This window comes from Rattus rattus, chromosome 6, assembly GCF_011064425.1.
Source record: "Rattus rattus isolate New Zealand chromosome 6, Rrattus_CSIRO_v1, whole genome shotgun sequence".
Lineage (NCBI taxonomy): Eukaryota > Metazoa > Chordata > Mammalia > Rodentia > Muridae > Rattus > Rattus rattus.
The window spans coordinates 130306242-130327514 of NC_046159.1; the positions used below are offsets into that span (position 1 = coordinate 130306242).

A 21273-nucleotide genomic window follows, 5' to 3' on the forward strand; every position below is an offset into this window, starting at 1 on the left:
ACCGAGGGTGCACCCCGTGGGAGGACTCATGAATCACACTCTCACTTCGTTCCCTATCTCTAAGAAGTGTGGATATTAATTTTCACCTATCTGGTGAGTTTACTGAAGTCCAGGAAAATTAGGTAAACAAGCCAGCATGGTAATTAGAGGATTGCTCTGGGTATTAAATGACGTCAACCCTCAATCGTCCTAACATTAACTTGGCATAATTCTAACATATCCTAACATTACATTGAAGGATGAAGAGGGTTTTTAACCCTGCCATCTCAGAAAGGTCTAACTACAGGACTTGACCTGCCTTAAAGTGTCACACCTTGGAGAAACAGAAAGATCCCTGAGCTCATAATCACCCGGTGGCCCAAGAATCAGAGTCAACCCCAAGTCAAACAGTACACTTTTAGTTGCTGTAATAACAGAAGCAGCCGTTCAGAACGTGGACATAGTTTTTCGTTCAGGATGTGGACATAGCTCTTTATGGGGACTTTTTATCTTTATGCTTCCTTTCCTCCTCTGTTCAAAAAACACAGTAATTACTTTCGCAAACTTTAGAGAAGCAAGCTCTGACGGAAGCACACATGAACGCTGCCAGGAAGTTAATTAACTGGATTGATTTGGAATGGAACCTTTATCAGGAAAGAGTGCGTTAGAAGAAAGTAAAGAAAGCACATTATGTCGAAATAGCAAAATGATTCGGGTGAAAGGGACTCAATGAACGTCTTAGTAAAATTCAAGGGATTTAAATTTTTGTATCTGTTCTTTGAAAATGTATATTCAACACGAAAAGTTATATGCTATAAGTTTTTTTTTTAAAAAAAAATGGTGACTTGCCATTCATTATGTCTTTACAGGGAGAGCCAGGGGTCAGAGGCCCTCCAGGTCCCTCCGGGCCTCGGGGCATAGGAATCCAAGGACCGAAGGTGAGTCATCAGGTCTATGTTGTGAGTGACCACTAGGTACCAGTTGGGACATCCCTAGTTGGAAAACCCTGAACACAAAATGCTCCAAATTTAGAAATATTTAGTCATAGCATGACTATAAGTGGCACGCCCATAACTGATTCCTGGTCATGAGTGACAGTCAAATCCTGGTGCATTTGGGCTTCTGTAGAAGGTGCGCATGAAATATAAATACATTCTGTGTTTGATTATGTATCCTGCCTCCAGAAGAAGTCATTAGATACAAAGAAGTATTCCAAAAGATAAAGAATTTCAATTCTGAAACACTTGTCATCCCAAGCTTTTCTGAGATGGGAAAGCCAAGTTTTAGCATCATACCAGCAAAAAGCTACTTCATATAAAACCTGCATTTCTTGTTGACTTAGTTTTCCCTGGATTATTGATGGAATCTTTTTTCATGTCATGCGAGCTGCGGTATCTTTAAAACATTTGCTTCCCTTGCAAAATCAGAAAGTCAACTTCTCTCCACTTCACTGCAAAGTGTTCTAAATATCTCCAGGTTTCTTGGGAGTTGTGCCGTTTTGTTATGAAGCAGATCACAGTTGGACTCGGTACCATATAACTCCAGTCCCAGAACTTGGAAAGTGGAGGCAGAAACTCATAACAAGGCCCACCTCTGCTTCACAATGGGTTTGAGTCCAGTCTGAATCTGCCTTGAAAAAAAAAAAAAAAAAAAAAAAAAAAAAAACTCATCTCTGATTGGTCAGAGTTGTTTTCAGTGACCTTTTACAGATCACTGGCTAATGTTTGTTCTGTACATCTTCAGCCACTCTGTTGACCGTGGTGTAAAGGTCAAGTTTCATTGTGGCCATACAAGGTGACAGGAGTTTCTTTTGGTGCCTTTTATCTCTATTTCTACGTAGATATTACTTACTTATCACCCCTAGCTTGGTATTTACAAATTCTTGAATTTCTCTGACCCAGTGATTCTCACTGAGATTTTGTCCTCTCTCCAAAGCCCCTAGTGAGGGTACTTCAACAATCTCACAACTAGAGACAGTTTGAGCTGTGTCAACAGAAGGTGACAGTGACATTTACTGAGTTCAGGTATGCTGTTAAACAACTTGCAGCTGAACAGGACTGCTTTAGCTTGATCAACATGTCAGTAGTGTTGAGTTTGAGAGGCTGTTCTAATTATTCACTCGCTTATTCAAGAAACAAAGCAAATGAAGGAAGTTTAAATCATATCTGTGGGGGAAAATATGCCAATGAGTCACACCCTACAAATTCAGATTTTTTTAAATAAGTCTAGACACACCCAAAATTCATGTAGATCTATTAGAGAAGAAGGAGGAAAGACTTCTTGAGCCAAGAGATTTGCGGAGGACGACAGTCTTTCCTGGATTCTAGTTTAATCCCTTTCCTTACTTGAGTTCATCTGGCAGCAGACTAGTTTTGTAAATTATGGGTCACTGTATGTAGATGAAGATTGTCCTAAGAGGGCAGTAGTGACTATCAGTGGGAAGTTGTATCCATTTTTCTTCTCCACTCTCATCTATATTTTTAGTTTTAAAATACTTTTGTGATGAGAAAACATCCTTACAACTTGAGAAAAATAAAGCTTTCTCACAATGGCAAGAAAAAGCAACCCTGACTTACTTAGTAACTTAATTCCCCATCTCCAAAGCATGTCCTGTTCAGGGTTGACTTAGCATCTCTTGCGATCTGCAAAGGTTCACTACTTTATCATGGAACTTCTGAGAGCTTTAATATGGTCATGACAAAACTTCAGTCAGCTGCACATTTGAAGGTTATAACACTTGGTGATGTCACAAAACCTTAGCTTTGTGTGGACACTGACGCTTGTACAGTGAAACAGGTGCCTAATCTCATGTTCTTCACCACACACTGCTATCACTAAATGCCACACAGTGGCATGAATGTGCATGGAGGTCTCCCCTGGGCAGAGCATACTGTTTTCCAATCTGATCCCACCTCAGAAGTCTTTCCTCAGTAAGCGAACACACTGGGAGATGCTGAACTTGTTTCGTGTTTTCTATCAGTAGGCATGGAGGATCTGGGAGGAGTGGAGGGCAGGCGGGAGTCTAATCAGAATATATTGTATGAATTTGTGAATTCATACAGAGTGGAACAAATTCTAGCACTGACTTGTTCATATTCTTATGCATTCACACCATGTACCATTGTCTTATAGCAACCTTTATATATAAAAAAAACATAAATATACTGATTTTGTCACAGGCAAGCACTTTATGAACTGACCATTCACAAGTTCCTCCACTGACTCCAACAGTATTCCCAAGGAACTGGCAATCTCATTAAAGGGGAGCAGCATGTTCCGAGTTGAACAGATCCTGGCATTAGTGATCTTTGGACTTAGCACGAGCAGGCCTGTATGGGAATGTCTAGATTTGCCAAGCAAAAGTCACTGGCCTCTCTTTCTACTTCCTTCAATCTGCTTTTCTTTGCCTCTTTACCTACACTTGAGTTATATATAGAGTTTATGCCTGAGAATGGTTAGAACACAGCCTTACAGGATATGGAGCTGGGCAGTGGCGAGAGGATCCTAAGAAGTTTAAGAATGAAGCTGGGAGCAGTGATCGCTCCGTTTTGTCCCCTACACTGTCCATGCTTTGTTGTCAATTTCTCTTCCTCTTTTCATAGGGTGATACTGGGCAAAAGGGCCTGCCTGGCCCTCCTGGGCCCCCTGGCTATGGATCACAAGGAATTAAGGTAAGTGAATATGATTGTACTGGAATCATCTCTCAAGTCAGTAAGGTAATGAAGAGAACACGTGGCTTCATTACAAAATAGGGATTTAGTGAGAGTGTCACCATTAAAATTTCATCTGGGATTTAGGGGCAACTTCTCGAAGTGTAGAAATTGTACAAGGAGTATTTTCATGAACATTGGCCATAACATACATTGCTTAGTGAAGCATTGAATGGTTCAGATGATTTCTGGGGTGGTGACTAAACGAAGACTTCTTGCCTATCAATCAGTATGTTCTCTATCTCTCTTACAGCTTTCTCACTCATTCACATGAAGGCTCTCATTACAGTCCATGAGATAAGACATGGGGGAGGACCAGCATTAAGGTGTGGCCCTGGTAGGATGTGAAGACACAGAGAATGGGGCATAGGGGTGGGATGGGCAGGAGTTGATAGTCCCAGGTTCCAGTGCACACATTAGGAGTCTCTGGGATAATACTGGTACCCTGGCATGCAGAATTAAAATTTAAACTCTAAAGTAGGGCTGGAGAACTTGCTAAGCCCTCCAGGTGGTTCTCCCAAGCAGCGTGAATGAACATTGCTCCTCTTGGCCCCCAGCCCAGGCCTTTGTTACTGGAATTCATAGCCAGCTGCTTTCTTCTTTGTTTTTGCTCCAAAGTAATAAGTGTATTTAACAAGGAAGAATTCATGATTTCCTTTTATCTAAGTAGGAAAGTTTCAGTAATTACATACTAATTACTATGTAATTTCAAATAATTTTCTCTTCTATTCCTAATATGTTGAGTTATTTTGTAAGGTGCGTCACCTCACCTATTTATTGTTCGCCTTGCAATAATTCAGTATATATTTATTTACCCTGTGAAAGTGAGTAAATGATAATCTATAACTCTGGACAACTGAACTTCATCCTACATTTAAATTTAAAACAAACTCTCTTTCAAAATAGTACAACTTAGTAAATAGGAGATGGAAGGCACCTAAGATAATTATTTTAGACTGAAACGACATAGTTCTGCGTAGAGGGAGCTAAATCTAGAACAAAAGTCATTGAACTGCTGTGAAATCTTCCAATCCGAACACAGTATCTAGAGTTTATATGACAGTGGTTTATCTGCTAGTCTGGGTTTCTAAGCAAAGAGAAGCTAGCATGCTGTAGGACAATAGAGTGGAACTCTGCTTATTTAGAAATGACATCACTCAACTACCCCATCCTTAAATTCTATGTTTGAAAGGTGATAATGTTCTATGGAAGTTTTTGTAAGAATTTTTTTTTTAAAGTAACATGGGTCTGGAGAGGTGGCTTGGCCATTAAGAGCAGTGGCAGTTTTTCCAGAGGACCTGATTTGATTCCCAGCACCCACATAGTGGCTTATAACTGTCTGTAACTCCAATTCCAAGGGGTCCTACTATCCTCTGTGGGCACTACATGCACATGGTCCACAGACATGCAGGCAGAGAACATCCATATACATAAAGTAAAAATGATTTAAATACGAGAAAAAGATGAGACATAAATATATATGAGCTCCCTGGTCTTGTCACCCACATGAACTCAGTTTACATGTGCTATAAGCCCATCTCCTTCATTTCTAAGTCCAGTGTCAGTTTTCTTCCTTCTATTGTCTGGGATTTACTTTTTATATTCTTCCTGGAACACCCTGTGTTGCATTTAATTAGTCTTCTCACAAACCATGACTCATCTGGCTTTGGACTTTGTCTTATGTCCTATAGGTCATGCCATGTTCACATCTACCCTGAGTGAAAGTAGGTCACAGTACCTCGCATGACTTGGATCAAACCCCAACCCCAAAGTGCCACATGCCATACAAAATCCTATGGGCAAGAAGATGAGGTGATTTTCCTCCATTTCGTACTGTGACCTGATACTGCTTGCAAGGCTGACTCACAAAGCTGCCTTTGACATGTGGCTTTGCCTAACTTCCAGTAAGCAGAATGGCTCTCCTTCCTCATTTTCCTGGCCCACAGCTAGACGGTCTCTACAAAAAGGAGAGACCTCAAAGAAAGAGTTGGCATTTTAAGACTACATAAAAGTGAAATCTCAGTTTTATGACCTGTACGTTTATCTTTCATAAAACCTACTTTTAATAAGGGTATTTAAATGTCTTAACCTCCCCCTTTAGTCCACCACACACCAGAGGTAGTAGAAATGAAAGGTTAATAGAGGAAAAGAGGATGTGGACCTGTTTAGAAACAGTCTTTTAGAGCAAATCCAATCTGTGTTATTAGGATATCAGCAGTATAGTTTACATGAATCAGCAGCAGTAGCAGATCAATCTATTCACAAACACCATTTACAAATCAGAAATGGCAGTTCCATCCAGAGGAAACCCCAAGGCTCTGCCTAACGGCCCAAGTCTGCAGAAGTGGCAAGAAGCCACTGGCACACAACCAGACTTCTGATGGCATTTTTTTCCCTATGAAGTAATGACAAATAATAACCAGCAAAGAGTGGCAAGGTGAACCAATACCACAAAGCATCATCGGCTAAAACCAGTGTTAAAAAAGACCAATGATGACCAGCAAAGAATAGCAAGGCAAACCAGTACCATTCAGAGCTTTTCACTCTCTGTTGGGGTATATTGTACCCTTGAAAACATCACATGTTTTCTCAAGCATTGACTCCAGCAAAACTTCACATGCCCCTTTTCCATGCTACTTCCAGAGAAGCACCACGTGTCTGTTCTCAACAAAACATCCTCCCATGTGTCCACTTCAGTGAAAATATACTCTCATAAGATATTTTTCAGAAAACATCACATGACAGTAACCAGAAATTTCCACTTCATGACCATTTCTCACTTTTCTAAAGAATGTCTGGGTCAGTGACACTTGCACCTTTTGTTATACTTGTCTAAAGGCCTTGCTGGAGACCTTGGCCAACACTGGCACTTGAGCTGTCTGCTGCCTTTTTGTAACTTCTCATCCATGGGGAAGATAGGACCAAGACCGTGATCACTGAAGGTCTACTTCAGCCTCATTGTGGTGCTCAAATGTTGGCTCATTGGTCAGGTGGCCCATGTCATGTGGTGACAAGATGTTCCAATTTGGAGGTCCAAGCAAGGAGGAGACAGAGGTGGCTCTCTCAAGCTCTTCATTCTACTCAGGAGTTGGCCCTCTTTTGTTGAATCCGTCTCAGGGTCCTGGGAAGTCTTTACATAAATGTGATATCTGAAAGTGCTTCCTGATTTTTAAGCATTTCTGAGGTAGGTTCTGCCATGACTTTTTCTACAAACTTATTTGTTCGTGGAGAGAATGCACCTCTTTGCCACCAGCATCAGTTCTTCATTTAGACCTGGGGAGGACTGATCCAGCTCAGTTGATGGACTGTCCATATACTGGGAGTGGACTGGGTTTCAGGCCTGGCAAGTTTATTATTTGTGAGCCCAGCATGGCTGTAGTAATGGACAGATCGGCCTAGCTTGTGGGGTCCAGTGCAGCAGTACCCAGAAAAATGAACAGCTATCGCTGCTTGACATATCTGATTCAGGAACTCAGGTCTAAACATCTGGATTCTGTGTTTGAAGTTCATGTTGTATCCTAAGTGCATTTCTGTTGGTTTGTATCAATTACATTGAAATAACTATTCATATAACCCTCAAGTTGTCTTTGTAGGGTATACTTATTCCTAATAATTTAATACACTTTAATTAAAATAAATTATATTTTATTCTCCCTCCCTTCCCTCCTCCATCCCCTCAGTACAACTCCTTTCATGCCCCCACCCTCAAATTCATTCTTTTTACATATAAATGTATACATGTGTGCATGTATAAGTATGAACAAATACATAAATATGATGTGATGAGTCTATTTTTGTGGCTTGTATTATGTATACTGATACAATTTCAGGGATGACCACTTTGCAATAGGTAATAAATTAGGGGCTCACGCTTAGGAGAGACTAACTCTCCCTCCTCAACTGGCCCTAGTTGCCTGTAGTTTCTTGTCGAGGTGTGGGACACCATAAGATTTCCCCTTTCTGTGTGAGTATGTCTGTTAATATTGTCATTGTTCCAGTGTCGTTTAGGTAGTCATTTCTATGAAAAACTGTTTCATAGCCAACTATCTGGTGTTTACCTTTTAAAACTGTTCTGACCCATCTTTGGAAGTGTTCTCTGAGCCATGGAAGAAAGCTGTGCTGTAGATATATACACTGGTGCTGAGACTCCATGATTCATTGATCTCCGCATCTGTATCTAGTGGTTTTTCTATGATGGACTCCATTTGCCATAAAGGCTTCTTCCATGAGGTGCTGTAGCTTCATTCCCCATTAGGTATAAGATTTAGAATGCAGTTAGGATTTATGCTGAACTAGTAAAGTGTGAGTAATAGGTTCTCTTAGAAAAATCCATGGCCGGATTAGCCCTAGGAAGCTGGCTAGGTTTCTAGTAGTAGGCATAATTTCCTTCCTGTTGAGGAGACCTTAAGTCTGTTTAGACAGCTGCTAGTCATTAACGTGTGAGTGTCACTTACTGTACGGATATCTTGCTATTCCAGTCGTTATTGTGGGTCATGAGCACCACACCTAGGTAGGACTATTAAATGCTTACCTCTCTTGGCAGCTTGCATAATATTTTCTGTCTGGATCATACCTGTAATCATAGCACTGAGGAGACTGGGTATAGGTTCATTGTGTGAAGACAGTTTCAGTGCACTAGTTCCGTCATGCCAGATGAAAACCAGATGGAGTTTCACTGTTGCCATAGCTCAGTATTTGGGGATTATACCTACCAAAACACAACTGGCTAGTGAGGAGGGGCCTCAGAGTTGATCCTGGTTATCTGTGTTCACATACCCCATTTTCCTACTAGTCATTCTTGTCTAAACTAGATAGAAGATAGTCACATGGACTCAAAGCTAAACCCCCGAATACCGACGGTGTAATGTTTTCTCACATTGCTAACATCATCAGGGTGGTGTTCCGTGGGTTTGGCTATGGACCATTTGTGAGTTTCACCTGCTAGCTCACACTTGCATGTCCTGTTGGGTCAAATATTTTTTATCCTGTCCAACCAATAAGGAAAAAGAATGACTATGCTCTGCCTCATCCCTCCTCTCCCCCTCCCCCCCTTTTTCCTTTCTAAATCTGAGATGTTATTAGGTGATTTTTTTTCTCTCAACTAACTTGCTTTTTCTTTCCTTTTCTTTTTTTAAATTGTATATAGTCTTATATAATCCAGTCTGACCTTTGCTTTGAATCCTTCTATCTCTTCCTCCCAAGTGCTAGAAGTACAGACCTGAAGCACTGGGCCCCACACAGTTTCCTTTTGCAGTGACCAGTTCTTCAGATCAGAGTTGGGATGAAAACTTTGAGCTCTCACCTTTGTGAGTCCTGAATCATTACTGCCAGGTCATCGTTGTTGTCTGTATACTGTTAACAAGTAATGGGCAATGGCCAGTGGCCATCACCAATTTGCCTATCTACCATTGTTAACCCCACCAGTCAAGAATAAGATCATTACTGTAATTTAAGGTCAATTTTGAAGAAACTTTAATTAAATACTGGCCAGGAGGATGGATCTCTGGCAAGTCCATCTCTGGATTTCCAAAAAAAAAAAGAATGGCCACGAGTCACATTTTGCAGGGGCTTAATCAGGGGCATACATCCTGACATTTTCTGCTTACATACCTCCCACCTACATCCAATCAGGGGTAAATGGACATCCTAGCATATTTCTTGCCCATGTATCTCCTATTCACATATGATCAAACACATCTGGTGCACATGGGTCAAACAAAGTTGTTTAGGTGAGTGAAAACTGAACCAGTAGTCTCCAGCATTTAAGTTTGTTTCTCAAGCCAGTCTTTAAACTACAATGAGCTTAAAGAAAAAAAATAAAATCTCAAAGTACTTTTTTGTCAAGGTTAATATTCACCCTACTCCAATGTTTCACAGAATTTCACGATTCAAAAAAATGCAAAATAATTGTTGGTTTTATCATGGAGACAAGCAACTATACGATGTGTGTGTTAGTGTCAAAGGTTAAAAAAAAGGATGAAATAATGTCACATGCTACAGAATTATATAAAATATTTAATTTGAGCAGGTATGTATTGAAAAACCCCATCATGCTATAAGAGTGTACAGTTCATAATGGCAGTAAACTGTGGGAACTACTTTTTTCTCTCCCCTCCTCCCATCTTGATCTTTCTGTTCACCCACTCATGTCTGTCTAATGTATTAAGGAATCATGCTATATGTTTACTTCTTTTATTTTTGTAACGGATAACATCCATACAGGCCCAAGTGTAGTAGTGTCATGCATACATTTCTTTTAGCTGCTATAACTGTCTTTATAGCCCATGAATTTTACTATTAAAAATTTATAACAGGCATTTACCTTTCTCCTCTCCTGAATGCCTGGTAGTTAGTTATTAGTGTATATCATCGCCTTTCCTATTAGCAAGGTAAGAGGTTCTTTACCACTCAGAGATTGGAGCTTTTAGTGAGAACTGGGCAGAGAATATTATGCTCTCCAAGTGCCATGTGCCTTTTTGTTTAAGTGTTACTGCCCTGAGAGTCAGGAAACTAATGCATTCCTGGGGTCTCTCAGGGCTGCTCTTCTGAACACTTCCCTGGACCACTCAAAATTTAATTTGCATCTTGATGTTACCACTTGACACTTGAAGATGCGAGATACTTTCTTTCCCTGGTAATCCAACACTTGAAGAGACAAGACTATAAAAAGCAGTTGTTGTTCTCAAGTGCAGTGAGTGACCTTTGAGAGAAGCTAGATTTATGAGAAATTACAGCCCGATCTAGCTGGTGCCTGGAACTGCCTTGGGCAAAACTGATCTTGAACAAGGCTGTACTCCCACATTAAGAGGCTTATAAACGTCCTCTGCATTGGCTTGTTAAAGACTGTACTCTGCCATACTGCAAACGTCTCTGACCAATTGGTGAGTAGCCCACAGTCTAGGCTAACTTTCAGTGTTCTTGCAGACATCTTAAGGTTACAGGAGTTGGCTTTTGAGTATTAGCACCTTTCTATATAGGCTTTTTCATTTGAAATATAAATATAGAAGAAAAGAAATAAGTCCCAGGTCAAGGTCATTAGAAACTCTAGCAAAGGAATGCTTATAATTGTTATGGAGAACTCTTGACTTAAGTCGGCAGACCAGAAATATAATCCCAGAATAATCTTTCCTCCATCTTGTGAAGAATTCTCTTGCATTAATAATGTTAGGGTGGGAACCATGAATCACTGTGCAGGAACCAATGTCTCTATACTCTAGGCAAGCCGAGAGGACCCAGGCATTGCAATAGGAAGAAGCAGAGGCACTAAAACCTGCCTTTGTGACTCAGAGCAGGGACAAGGGGGAAAAAGAAAAAAAATAAGGGAGACTAGTTTTTAACAATCACAATTTTCACTTCACTAGTCTGAAAATTGCACAATATCTCCCCCTCCTCTTTCAATATTTCCTTTTGATTAAAATATTGATATCTGTCTTATGAAACTCTAAAGGCACTTTTACCAGCTTTGTATGTTTAACAGTGGAATCCCTACCCCACTCTGATACTGTTGTTTTATATTCTAATCAATTTCAACTCCTCAAGACAAGACTTTATTTCTTAAAAAATATTGTGTTCATTTAGATTGATCAATGCATTTATCATTTTCCTTAGTCCATTTTATATCTCAGAACTGGATCCACTCTCCTTCCACTTCAAGTACAACCCAGAGTTTCCTTTGGAAAACAGGTCCATTAGAACAATTCTCTGCTTGTCTGACTTGAAAATGCCTTTCTTCTGTAATCTTCTTAAAATACATCTTCCATGCACAGATGCTAGGTAGCTATATAGCTGTTTCTCCCTATGCAAAGAACTTTCTTTGACATTCTGTATTTTTTATTGTCCTAAAGAAGTTACCCATTAGTCTTTTTCTTTCATGGTACTTTGTCATTTTCTCTGCTTTTTGGGGGGAATTTTTTCTCCTTTTTAATTTAGTGTTTAGCTGTAGACTTGATAGAATTTGATTTTTAGACTAATATCCTTTATTATTTCTGGAGACCTTCTGGCATATGACTGACACACTTTTAGTCCCATCTTTCTTCCCCTGGGCTTCCTTTACTCATCTGGAACTTGAGTTGGTTGAACTTTCACATACCTATTTGCCTTTTCATGTTTTTGTCTCATCTTTCTGAGTCATAGTGTACTATGACTAATATTTCTCTAGTCTGTTTTCAGCACCCCGGAAAATTGTTTTTAGCTGTGTAAAATCTGTTTAGGGAAAGAATTTACTCTATACGACTTCCTCCTTTAAAATACCTCTTTTCTCAGCCTAGAGCATTTCTCAAAAGAGAAAGTAAGCAGTGTTAACAACTGGAAGTGGTTCCGAGTGGATCCTGTTTCCTATGTGACTGTGCATCTCTCTGTTTCTGCACCCAGCAGGATTAGGACATCGTTCCTCATCCTGGTTCTGAAAACAAACTGACTTCTTCTCTTGAGTCTTTGCTCTGTTGTTCCTTCTGCCTTAGCATTTGACATGACAAGCTCCTCTTCATACAAGCCTTAGCTGAAGAATGATCTCCATAGCAACACCATCCCTGACCACACACTCTTCTCTTTACAGAGCTCAGGGTCATTCTATTGTCCCACTTTACTATTTTTATGATGATATCACCCTCTGAAAAAATTTATTTGTTTCATTTGATTTATAACCTGTCTTCGTCTAGTAAAGGGAAAGCCATGAAAGTAAGGATTGTGTCCCTTTGATCTGTACTTCCAGTCCCCAATACCTAAAATAGTTTCCAGTATGTAATTGGTCACTAATAAATATTTGCTCGATGAATAAACGAAGCAATGAATACTTGAATAAATATATAGAGGTTGCATTCAAAGTGTTACTATTTCCCTTGTGACTGCTATTTGACCTTCAAATATGAGTCATTCATATATACTGTAACACAACAATTACTGAATTCTGTCATTAGGGAGCTCTGAACTTGTGAAATAATGTTTTTCTGTATCCTGATGTTTAGTTATGTAATTACTTTGCTCTTCTAGGTAGATACACTTGCCCTACTGACTGATTTTTTTTTTTTGAAGGAGTTAGCTTTCTTGAATGTTTAGTCAAGGTCACAGAATTTATCACTGCACTGCAGTTGGATCACAGTGAATATAATAAAAGAGAAATGTCCTTGTCTGCTGGGAATAAACCTGAGGGTATTGATTATGTTTAGTGTAGTTCAATGATCATAGGGTATACAGTCAGTAAATTCTTGATTGACCCTACTAACAGAGATTCCTGTGACCAAAATTTTACCTATAATTGATAGATTACAGAAGAGTTAGTTGCCTGTCAGGAGATCTTTCAATACTGCTAATCTTACGACTTCTCAGAGCTATCCGAGGTTAGTTAATTAGAAGGAAATGAGACCCTGAGGGATGGCTTCTTAGATGTTTCATGACTTTGTGGTTGTTTAGGAAAGTTTAGGCCTTGGGAAGGGGCAAATTCCTATTCGTAGAGCTGCCATTTAAAGAGCAGTGCTTATACACTCATTACCGTCTTCTGCATTGGCACAGAGAGAGCTTTTACAATGCTAGTTTGGCTTATGAAGCTAGGCCTTCGGTGCGGAAAATAGGTTTTTCCTCTACTGGAATACTAGTCTTTTTCAAAGCTCCCCAACTGGCTCCTGTTGATTTTGAAAAATGGATTTAGTTGAGATAATAGTTCCCGTTCTGATTTCACGCTAGTTTTACAAAGAAATTAATCTTCCTCAGTCTCTCCATCTGTCTCTCCTTCCAAAATTGCCTTTGTGGGGGTGGTTTTATAAAGCCAGCATTATATTTGCTGTGCTTTTCTGGTATGTATATACTTACATGATAACATACATATACTCTTCACCAGAGTGATAAGACCAGCTGTGCTAAAATGCTTTTCAAAGTAGTATTGGCTTCCATTTTCATATCGAAATATCAGTTTATATATACATGATAAAGTCAACTCCTCTTCCTGCTTAAAATAAAGGATGCTGACCCCACTGGTTCATCCTGGCTAGTTGCACAAAGCTTTGTTTTAGTTCATTCAATAAATGTCTTGAATATGCATACCATCCCAGGCTCCATTTTAGGAACCATAGCCAGAGTGGTAAAGATTCAGGACATTATGGAAACTGCATCTTGTTAACAATAAATACAATGAGTAAGGAAGTTGGAGAAGAAGATGAAAACTCCTATGACAAGAAAAGAGAGAGGTGGAAAAGGAGTAGAAGAGTGCGAAGACATAGAAGATCTGTGAGTGGCCATCCCATGATGATGGACGAATTCTGCTGTGTCCATAGGTAATAGGGTGCTTGGAGTGTGGGAAGACAAGCAGAAGGACTGGAAGTGTCATTCAGGAAGTAACTGCCATAGGATGGGGGAGGGCATGTAGCCGCTCAGGCTTGTAGGATCCTTGGCTTTCCTGAACAGTGAAGCTCGCAGTCACTGGCTGTGATTTGAACAAATTTGTGATACTGTCTGACTTTCTCTTGGAAAGAACTGTGATCCTCGGCTGAAGACAGACTGTCACAGGACCAGGACTGCAGCACGGACACTAGTTAAGAAATCTAGGCAATGGCAAATAGTATTTGAAGATCTATCAGATATAACTTCTTAGGTAAAGATCTCCTTGTAATGCCCTATACTTAAAAGCTAAAACATGCAACAGAAAACATTGTATTATGAGAAAATTAATGCTATAATCACAAATCAGATTGCACATCTATCTGGTCAGCTCTCATCCAGTTATCAGGGCTCCTGGTAGATAGCACCTCCTTTGAAAGCCTATGTCTCCTTAAGCCTGCACTCTGCTTGGATTTCCATGGTACTTCAGCTAATCCTAGCACAGGACTTCCCATATTCTTTTTTTTTTTTTTTTTTTTTTTTTTTTTTTTTTTTTTTTTTTTTGGTTTTTGGAGCTGGGGACCAACCCAGGGCCTTGCGCTTCCTAGGTAAGCGCTCCACCACTGAGCTAAATCCCAGCCCGACTTCCCATATTCTAATGTCTCTTTTCTCCCTAACCACAATATACTGGGATAGCAGATGCCTTTGTTTTATGGTCAGATCTAGAACACCCAATATATACCTGGCACGTGTCACTTTTTCATTACCAAAGGACCAAGTCCTCCTTATAATTATTCTGCAGTATGTTTAATTTTGCTCATCTTTCCAAGCAAATATCAGTCAACCTATTATGTGTTAGGTACTGATTGGCCTAAGTGCTGGAGTTAGAAATGTCTATGACACCTAAAACCTATTTTTCATTAAATGAAAAGATCAAAACCTAGAGTGGGGGTAGTGAGATGTCTCAGGGGGTAAAAGTGCTTGCCACTAAAATTGGCAACCTCTGTTTGATCTCTAGGACTTGAGGTGTAGAAGGAGAAAAGTGACTTCCATACGTTTTCCTCTGATCTCCACCTCTCTCTCTCTCTCTCTCTCTCTCTCTCTCTCTCTCTCTCTCTCTAACATACACACACTTTAAATAAATAAATAAATAAATATTATATATATTCACTTTATGGTGAAATTTACAAGTACAAATAGCCTAATTCTTTAAGTTTCAGTTAAAAGCATTTTTCTTCAAATATGATATATCTGCTATACACATGCTCTCCTATGCTAACAGAGTGATGGACTATATTTATTTCAAAGGTTAGTATATAAAGTAGGGCTGCAAATTAGTAATACTAAACTCATGTTCTAAAGGGAGTCTATTCCTTCAGATTCAGAGCACATGTTTATAATTTATCATTTTTCATTGCAAATGGGACCAGCATCGCAGCCAGCTTCATTAAGAGGAAACAATATTAAAGTTTAACCTTGATATTTCATGGATGAGATTGTGAACTGGAGCTAATCTTAATCATGTCAGCCACTGTGCAAAATAAATGGTTTCCCAGAGTAATTAGCTAGAATTATGGTTACTCAATCAATTCTTCTTTTTAAGACAAGGTTTCGATATATAGGCTTGTAGCCTTGGCTGGCCTGAAACATGCTGAAGTTAGCCTCAGACTCACAGAGATCCACATAGCTTTGCTTCCTGAGTGCTGGAATTAAAGGGTATATTTGACAATGGTAGATTTGTAAAACAAGAACCATAGGAAAGAGACTCTCATTGGAACAATTTTATATTTTGTCAAAATGCTCCTATATAGCAATGTTCATTATAATTTCCCTGGGTTCCTGGTCCTTCAAACCTCAATGCTAGTATATTTATAAGTAGAAACCCAGGCAGCAGGCAGAAGGAACTGAAAGGGTCCTCAGTTACAAATTTGGGAACAGACCCATGGCTGGCACATTTAAGGAGCATCAATGACAGTTTGACTAACATGCAGCAATGCCAGGAGAAGTGAGAGGTGAGAGCCGAGAACCCCTTAGCCCAGGGACGACAGAGTGGGTGCTACCAGGTGACTGGGGTATGGACCTGATGTGGATACAGAGAGAGGAGCCAAGGAACATTAAGATCTATAGCCTGGATGAGCGACAGGATGGAGTAGCCATCTTCTGACGTTGGGGAAGGGAGAGTGGGTGCGGGCAGGATAGCAGAACTTAGAGGCTTAACTCTTGATCTAAGCCTCCCCTGAAGCTCCCCATGAAGAACTGAGGATAGGAATATTGGTTTCAGGGGAGAGAAAAGGATATGCAAGTTTTATCTCACAATATAGGTAGCACTTGAATTCTTGTGCTAGAAGTGTATGTAGAGAAGAGAAGAAACCCTAGGTTTGGAACTAGAACACTGGACCATTTGGAGAGTTCTATGTGGAAGAAGATCCAGAAAAAATGTGGGCCATTGAGATAAGTAGCCTGTGAGGTGGAGAGAAAATTAGTATTACCCAGGAACTAAGTGAAGATGAGTTTTAAGGTTTGTGGTGTCAGTGCTGCTGTTAAAATGAGAATTGAGGCATCATCAGGAGAACTGAAAATATGGAAGCCATGGTGACCCTGCCAGGAGTTGTTCACATTCATGTGGGGTTGGGGGAGGAGCAGTGTTAATCGATGAATCTGGATTCAGGGATTATGGAGAATATTTGGATTATCCTTATTTTTCCTGTGTGAGATTATTTTTAAAATAAATAATCTCAAGTTTAAAACTTGAGAGTGATAAGATTAAGGAAGGAATGACAGAATATACAGGCAACGTTTGAAAAATAGGACACAGACCTGGAGTAGTGGAAAGTTATGGATGTGATGAAGGAATTTATTTTTTAAGGGTGGGAGACAACATAGTGTGTTATGTCGTGATAAGAATAGCCCAGGAAACCAAAGTTTGATGCTGAAGAGAAAGGAGTCACCGCACATGTCTTGGTCCCACCCTGCCCTCACCCAATGTGAGAATCAATTCTCCAACATTATTCACGGCACCCTGCTGTCTGCCTGGGCGTTCCTGGGAATGGAAGCTTTTCATCTTATTGTATGTTTGCCAATGGCTTTATAACAGAACCAAGATTTCTGTCTTAATTAGGGTTTCCATTGCTGCAGTAAACACTGTGACCATAAAGCAAGTTGGAGAGGAAAGGATTTATTTGGTTTATACTTCTATAGCACTGTTCATCACTGAAGGAAGTTAGGACAGGAACTCAAGCAGGACAGGAACCTGGAGGCAGGAGCTGATGCAGAGAGCATGGAGGGGTGCTGTTTACTGGCTTGCTCATTATGCCTTGCTCAGCCTGCTTTTTTAGAGAAAGATACCCACCCAGAGAATGGCACTACACACAATGGACTGGGCCCTCCTCCATTGATCACTAATTGGGAAAATGCCTTACAGCTGGATCTCATGGAGGCATTTTCTCAACTGAGGCACCTACCTCTCTCATGACTCTAACTTGTGTGTCAAGTTGACACAAAACCAACCAGTGCACTGTCTTACTTAAATAAGGAAACAAAGCACATCTACTTCATACCATAAAACTTTGTAAAATTCCCCTTCCCCCCTTCAGTCCTGCTTCATGGAGAGTATCACTGCTCACAGCATGGTGTACGGACAGACTCCTTTCTTTTCTTTTGATTAGACATTCATATTCACATGTAGCTGGGTGGAATCTTTTAATATCATTTTGTCCTGGGCTTCCAACTTGATTTTCTTCTCTCAGTGTAACCCGGACACCTTCTAAGCCAATGTATACTTTATAGTCTACTGTGTAGTAGATGAATGTAACATTTTATATATTCTACCCACCTTAAACAGTGTTAGCGAGAATTTCTCATGCTTTCTCAGTCTTTTTTTTTTTTTTAATTTTTTTTTTTATTATTAACTTGAATATTTCTTATTTACATTTTTCGAGTGTTATTCCCTTTCCCGGTTTCCGGGCAAACATCCCCCTCCCCCTCCCCTTCCTTATGGGTGTTCCCCTCCTAACCCTCCCCCCATTGCTGCCCTCTCCCAACAGTCTAGTTCACTAGGGGTTCAGTCTTAGCAGGACCCAGGGCTTCCCTTCCACTGGTGCTCTTACTAGGATATTCATTGCAACCTACAAGGTCAGAGTCCAGGGTCAGTCCATGTATAGTCTTTGGGTAGTGGCTTAGTCCCTGGAAACTCTGGTTGGTTGGCATTGCTGTACATATGGGGTCTCGAGCTCCTTCAAGCTCTTCCAGTTCTTTCTCTGATTCCATCAACAGGGGTCCTGTTCTCAGTTCAGTGGTTTCCTGCTGGCATACGCCTCTGTATTTGCTGTATTCTGGCTGTGTCTCTCAGGAGCGATCTGCATTCACATTTTGATCATCCGTCTTGAGTTTCATTTGTTCTAGGCATCTAGGGTAATTCAAGCATTTGGGCTAATAGCCACTTATCAATGAGTACATACCATGTATGTCTTTCTGTGATTGGGTTAGCTCACTCAGGATGATAGTTTCCAGTTCCAACCATTTGCCTACGAATTTCACAAAGTCATTGTTTTTGAGAGCTGAGTAATATTCCATTGTGTAGATGTACCACATTTTCTGTATCCATTCCTCTGTTGAAGGGCATCTGGGTTCTTTCCAGCTTCTGGCTATTATAAATAAGGCCATGATGAACATAGTGGAGCACGTGTCTTTTTTTATATGTTGGGGCATCTTTTGGGTATATGCCCAGAGAGGTATAGCTGGATCCTCAGGCAGTTCAATGTCCAATTTTCTGAGGAACCTCCAGACTGATTTCAGAATGGTTGCAGCAGTCTGCAACCCACCAACAATGGAGGAGTGTTCCCCTTTCTCCACATCCCGCCAGCATTTGCTGTCACCTGAGTTTTTGATCTTAGCCATTCTCACTGGTGTGAGGTGAAATCTCAGGGTTGTTTTTGATTTGCATTTCCTTATGACTAACGATGTTGAACATTTCTTTAGGTGTTTCTCAGCCATTCTGGCATTCCTCAGCTGTGAATTCTCTGTTTAGCTCTGAACCCCATTTTTAATAGGGTTATTTGCCTCCCTGCTGTCTAACTTCTTCAGTTCTTTGTATATTTTGGATATAAGCCCTCTATCTGTTGTAGGATTGGTAAAGATCTTTTCCCAATCTGTTGGTTGCCGTTTTGTCCTAACCACAGTGTCCTTTGCCTTACAGAAGCTTTGCAGTTTTATGAGATCCCATTTGTCGATTCTTGATCTTAGAGCATAAGCCATGGGTGTTTTGTTCAGGAAATTTTTTCCAGTGCCCATGTGTTCCAAATGCTTCCTAGTTTTTCTTCTATTAGTTTGAGTGTATCTGGTTTGATGTGGAGGTCCTTGATCCACTTGGACTTAAGCTTTGTACAGGGTGATAAGCATGGATCGATCTGCATTCTTCTACATGTTGACCTCCAGTTGAACCAGCACCATTTGCTGAAAATGCCTATCTTTTTCCATTGGATGGTTTTGGCTCCTTTGTCAAAAATCAAGTGACCATAGGTGTGTGGGTTCATTTCTGGGTCTTCAATTCTGTTCCATTGGTCTATCTGTCTGTCTCTGTACTAATACCATGCAGTTTTTATCACTATTGCTCTGTAATACTGCTTGAGATCTGGGATAGTGATTCCCCCTGAAGTCCTTTTATTGTTGAGGATAGTTTTAGCTATCCTGGGTTTTTTGTTATTCCAGATTAATTTGCAAATTGTTCTGTCTAACTCTTTGAAGAATTGGCTTGGTATTTTGATGGGGATTGCATTGAATCTGTAGATCGCTTTTGGTAAAATGGCCATTTTTACTATATTAATCCTGCCAATCCATGAGCATGGGAGATCTTTCCACCTTCTGAGGTCTTCTTCAATTTCTTTCTTCAGTGTCTTGAAGTTCTTATTGTACAGATCTTTCCCTTGCTTGGTTAAAAGTCACCCTGGGAGGTACTTTATATTATTTGGGTCTATTATGAAGGGTGTCATTTTCCCTAATTTCTTTCTCGGCCTGTTTCTCTTTTGTGTAGAGGAAGGCTACTGATTTATTTGAGTTAATTTTATACCCAGCCACTTTGCTGAAGTTGTTTATCAGCTTTAGTAGTTCTCTGGTGGAATTTTTGGGATCACTTAAATATACTATCATATCATCTGCAAATAGTGATATTTTGACTTCTTCTTTTTCCGATCTGTATCCCCTTGACCTCCTTTTGTTGTCTTATTGCTCTGGCTAGAACTTCAAGAACTATATTGAATAAGTAGGGAGAGAGTGGGCAGCCTTGTCTAGTCCCTGATTTTAGTGGGATTGCTTCAAGTTTCTCTCCATTTAGTTTAATGTTAGCAACTGGTTTGCTGTATATGGCTTTTACTATGTTTAGGTATGGGCCTTGAATTCCTATTCTTTCCAGGACTTTTTTATCATGAAGGGGTGTTGAATTTTGTCAAATGCTTTCTCAGCATCTAATGAAATGATCATGTGGTTTTGTTCTTTCAGTTTGTTTATATAATGGATCACGTTGATGGTTTTCCAGATATTGAACCATCCCTGCATGCCTGGGATGAAGCCTATTTGATCATGGTGGATGATTGTTTTGATGTGCTCTTGGATTGGTTTGCCAGAATTTTATTGAGTATTTTTAATCGATATTCATAAGGGAAATTGGTCTGAAGTTCTCTTTCTTTGTTGGGTCTTTGTGTGGTTTAGGTATAAGAGTAATTGTGGCTTCATAGAAGGAATTCGGTAGTGCTCCATCTGTTTCAATTTTGTGGAATAGTTTGATAATATTGGTATGAGGTCTTCTATGAAGGTCTGATAGAATTCTGCACTAAACCCGTCTGGACCTGGGCTCTTTTTGGTTGGGAGACCTTTAATGACTTCTTCTATTTCCTTAGGAGTTATGGGGTTGTTTAACTGGTTTATCTGTTCCTGATTTAACTTCGGTACCTGGTATCTGTCTAGGAAATTGTCCATTTCCTGCAGATTGTCAAGTTTTGTTGAATATAGGCTTTTATAGTAAGATCTGATGATTTTTTGAATTTCCTCTGAATCTGTAGTTATGTCTCCCTTTTCATTTCTGATTTTGTTAATTTGGACACACTCTCTGTGTCCTCTCGTTAGTCTGGCCAAGGGTTTATCTATCTTGTTGATTTTCTCAAAGAACCAACTTTTGGTTCTGTTGATTCTTTCTATGGTCCTTTTTGTTTCTACTTGGTTGATTTCGGCTCTGAGTTTGATTATTTCCTGCCTTCTACTCCTCCTGGGTGTATTTGCTTCTTTT

At 40.0% G+C, this 21273-nt stretch overlaps 1 protein-coding gene across 1 annotated transcript in view; it reads left to right on the forward strand.

Annotated features, from left to right (window-relative positions):
- The window catches only part of Col28a1 (collagen type XXVIII alpha 1 chain), a 149869-nt gene that overhangs the window by 88574 nt on the left and 40022 nt on the right, over positions 1-21273 (forward strand). Inside the window, exons 26-27 of the mRNA XM_032906950.1 lie at positions 849-917; positions 3582-3650. Of these exons, the coding sequence (XP_032762841.1) occupies positions 849-917; positions 3582-3650 (138 nt within the window). The remainder of the gene's footprint in view (positions 1-848; positions 918-3581; positions 3651-21273) is intronic.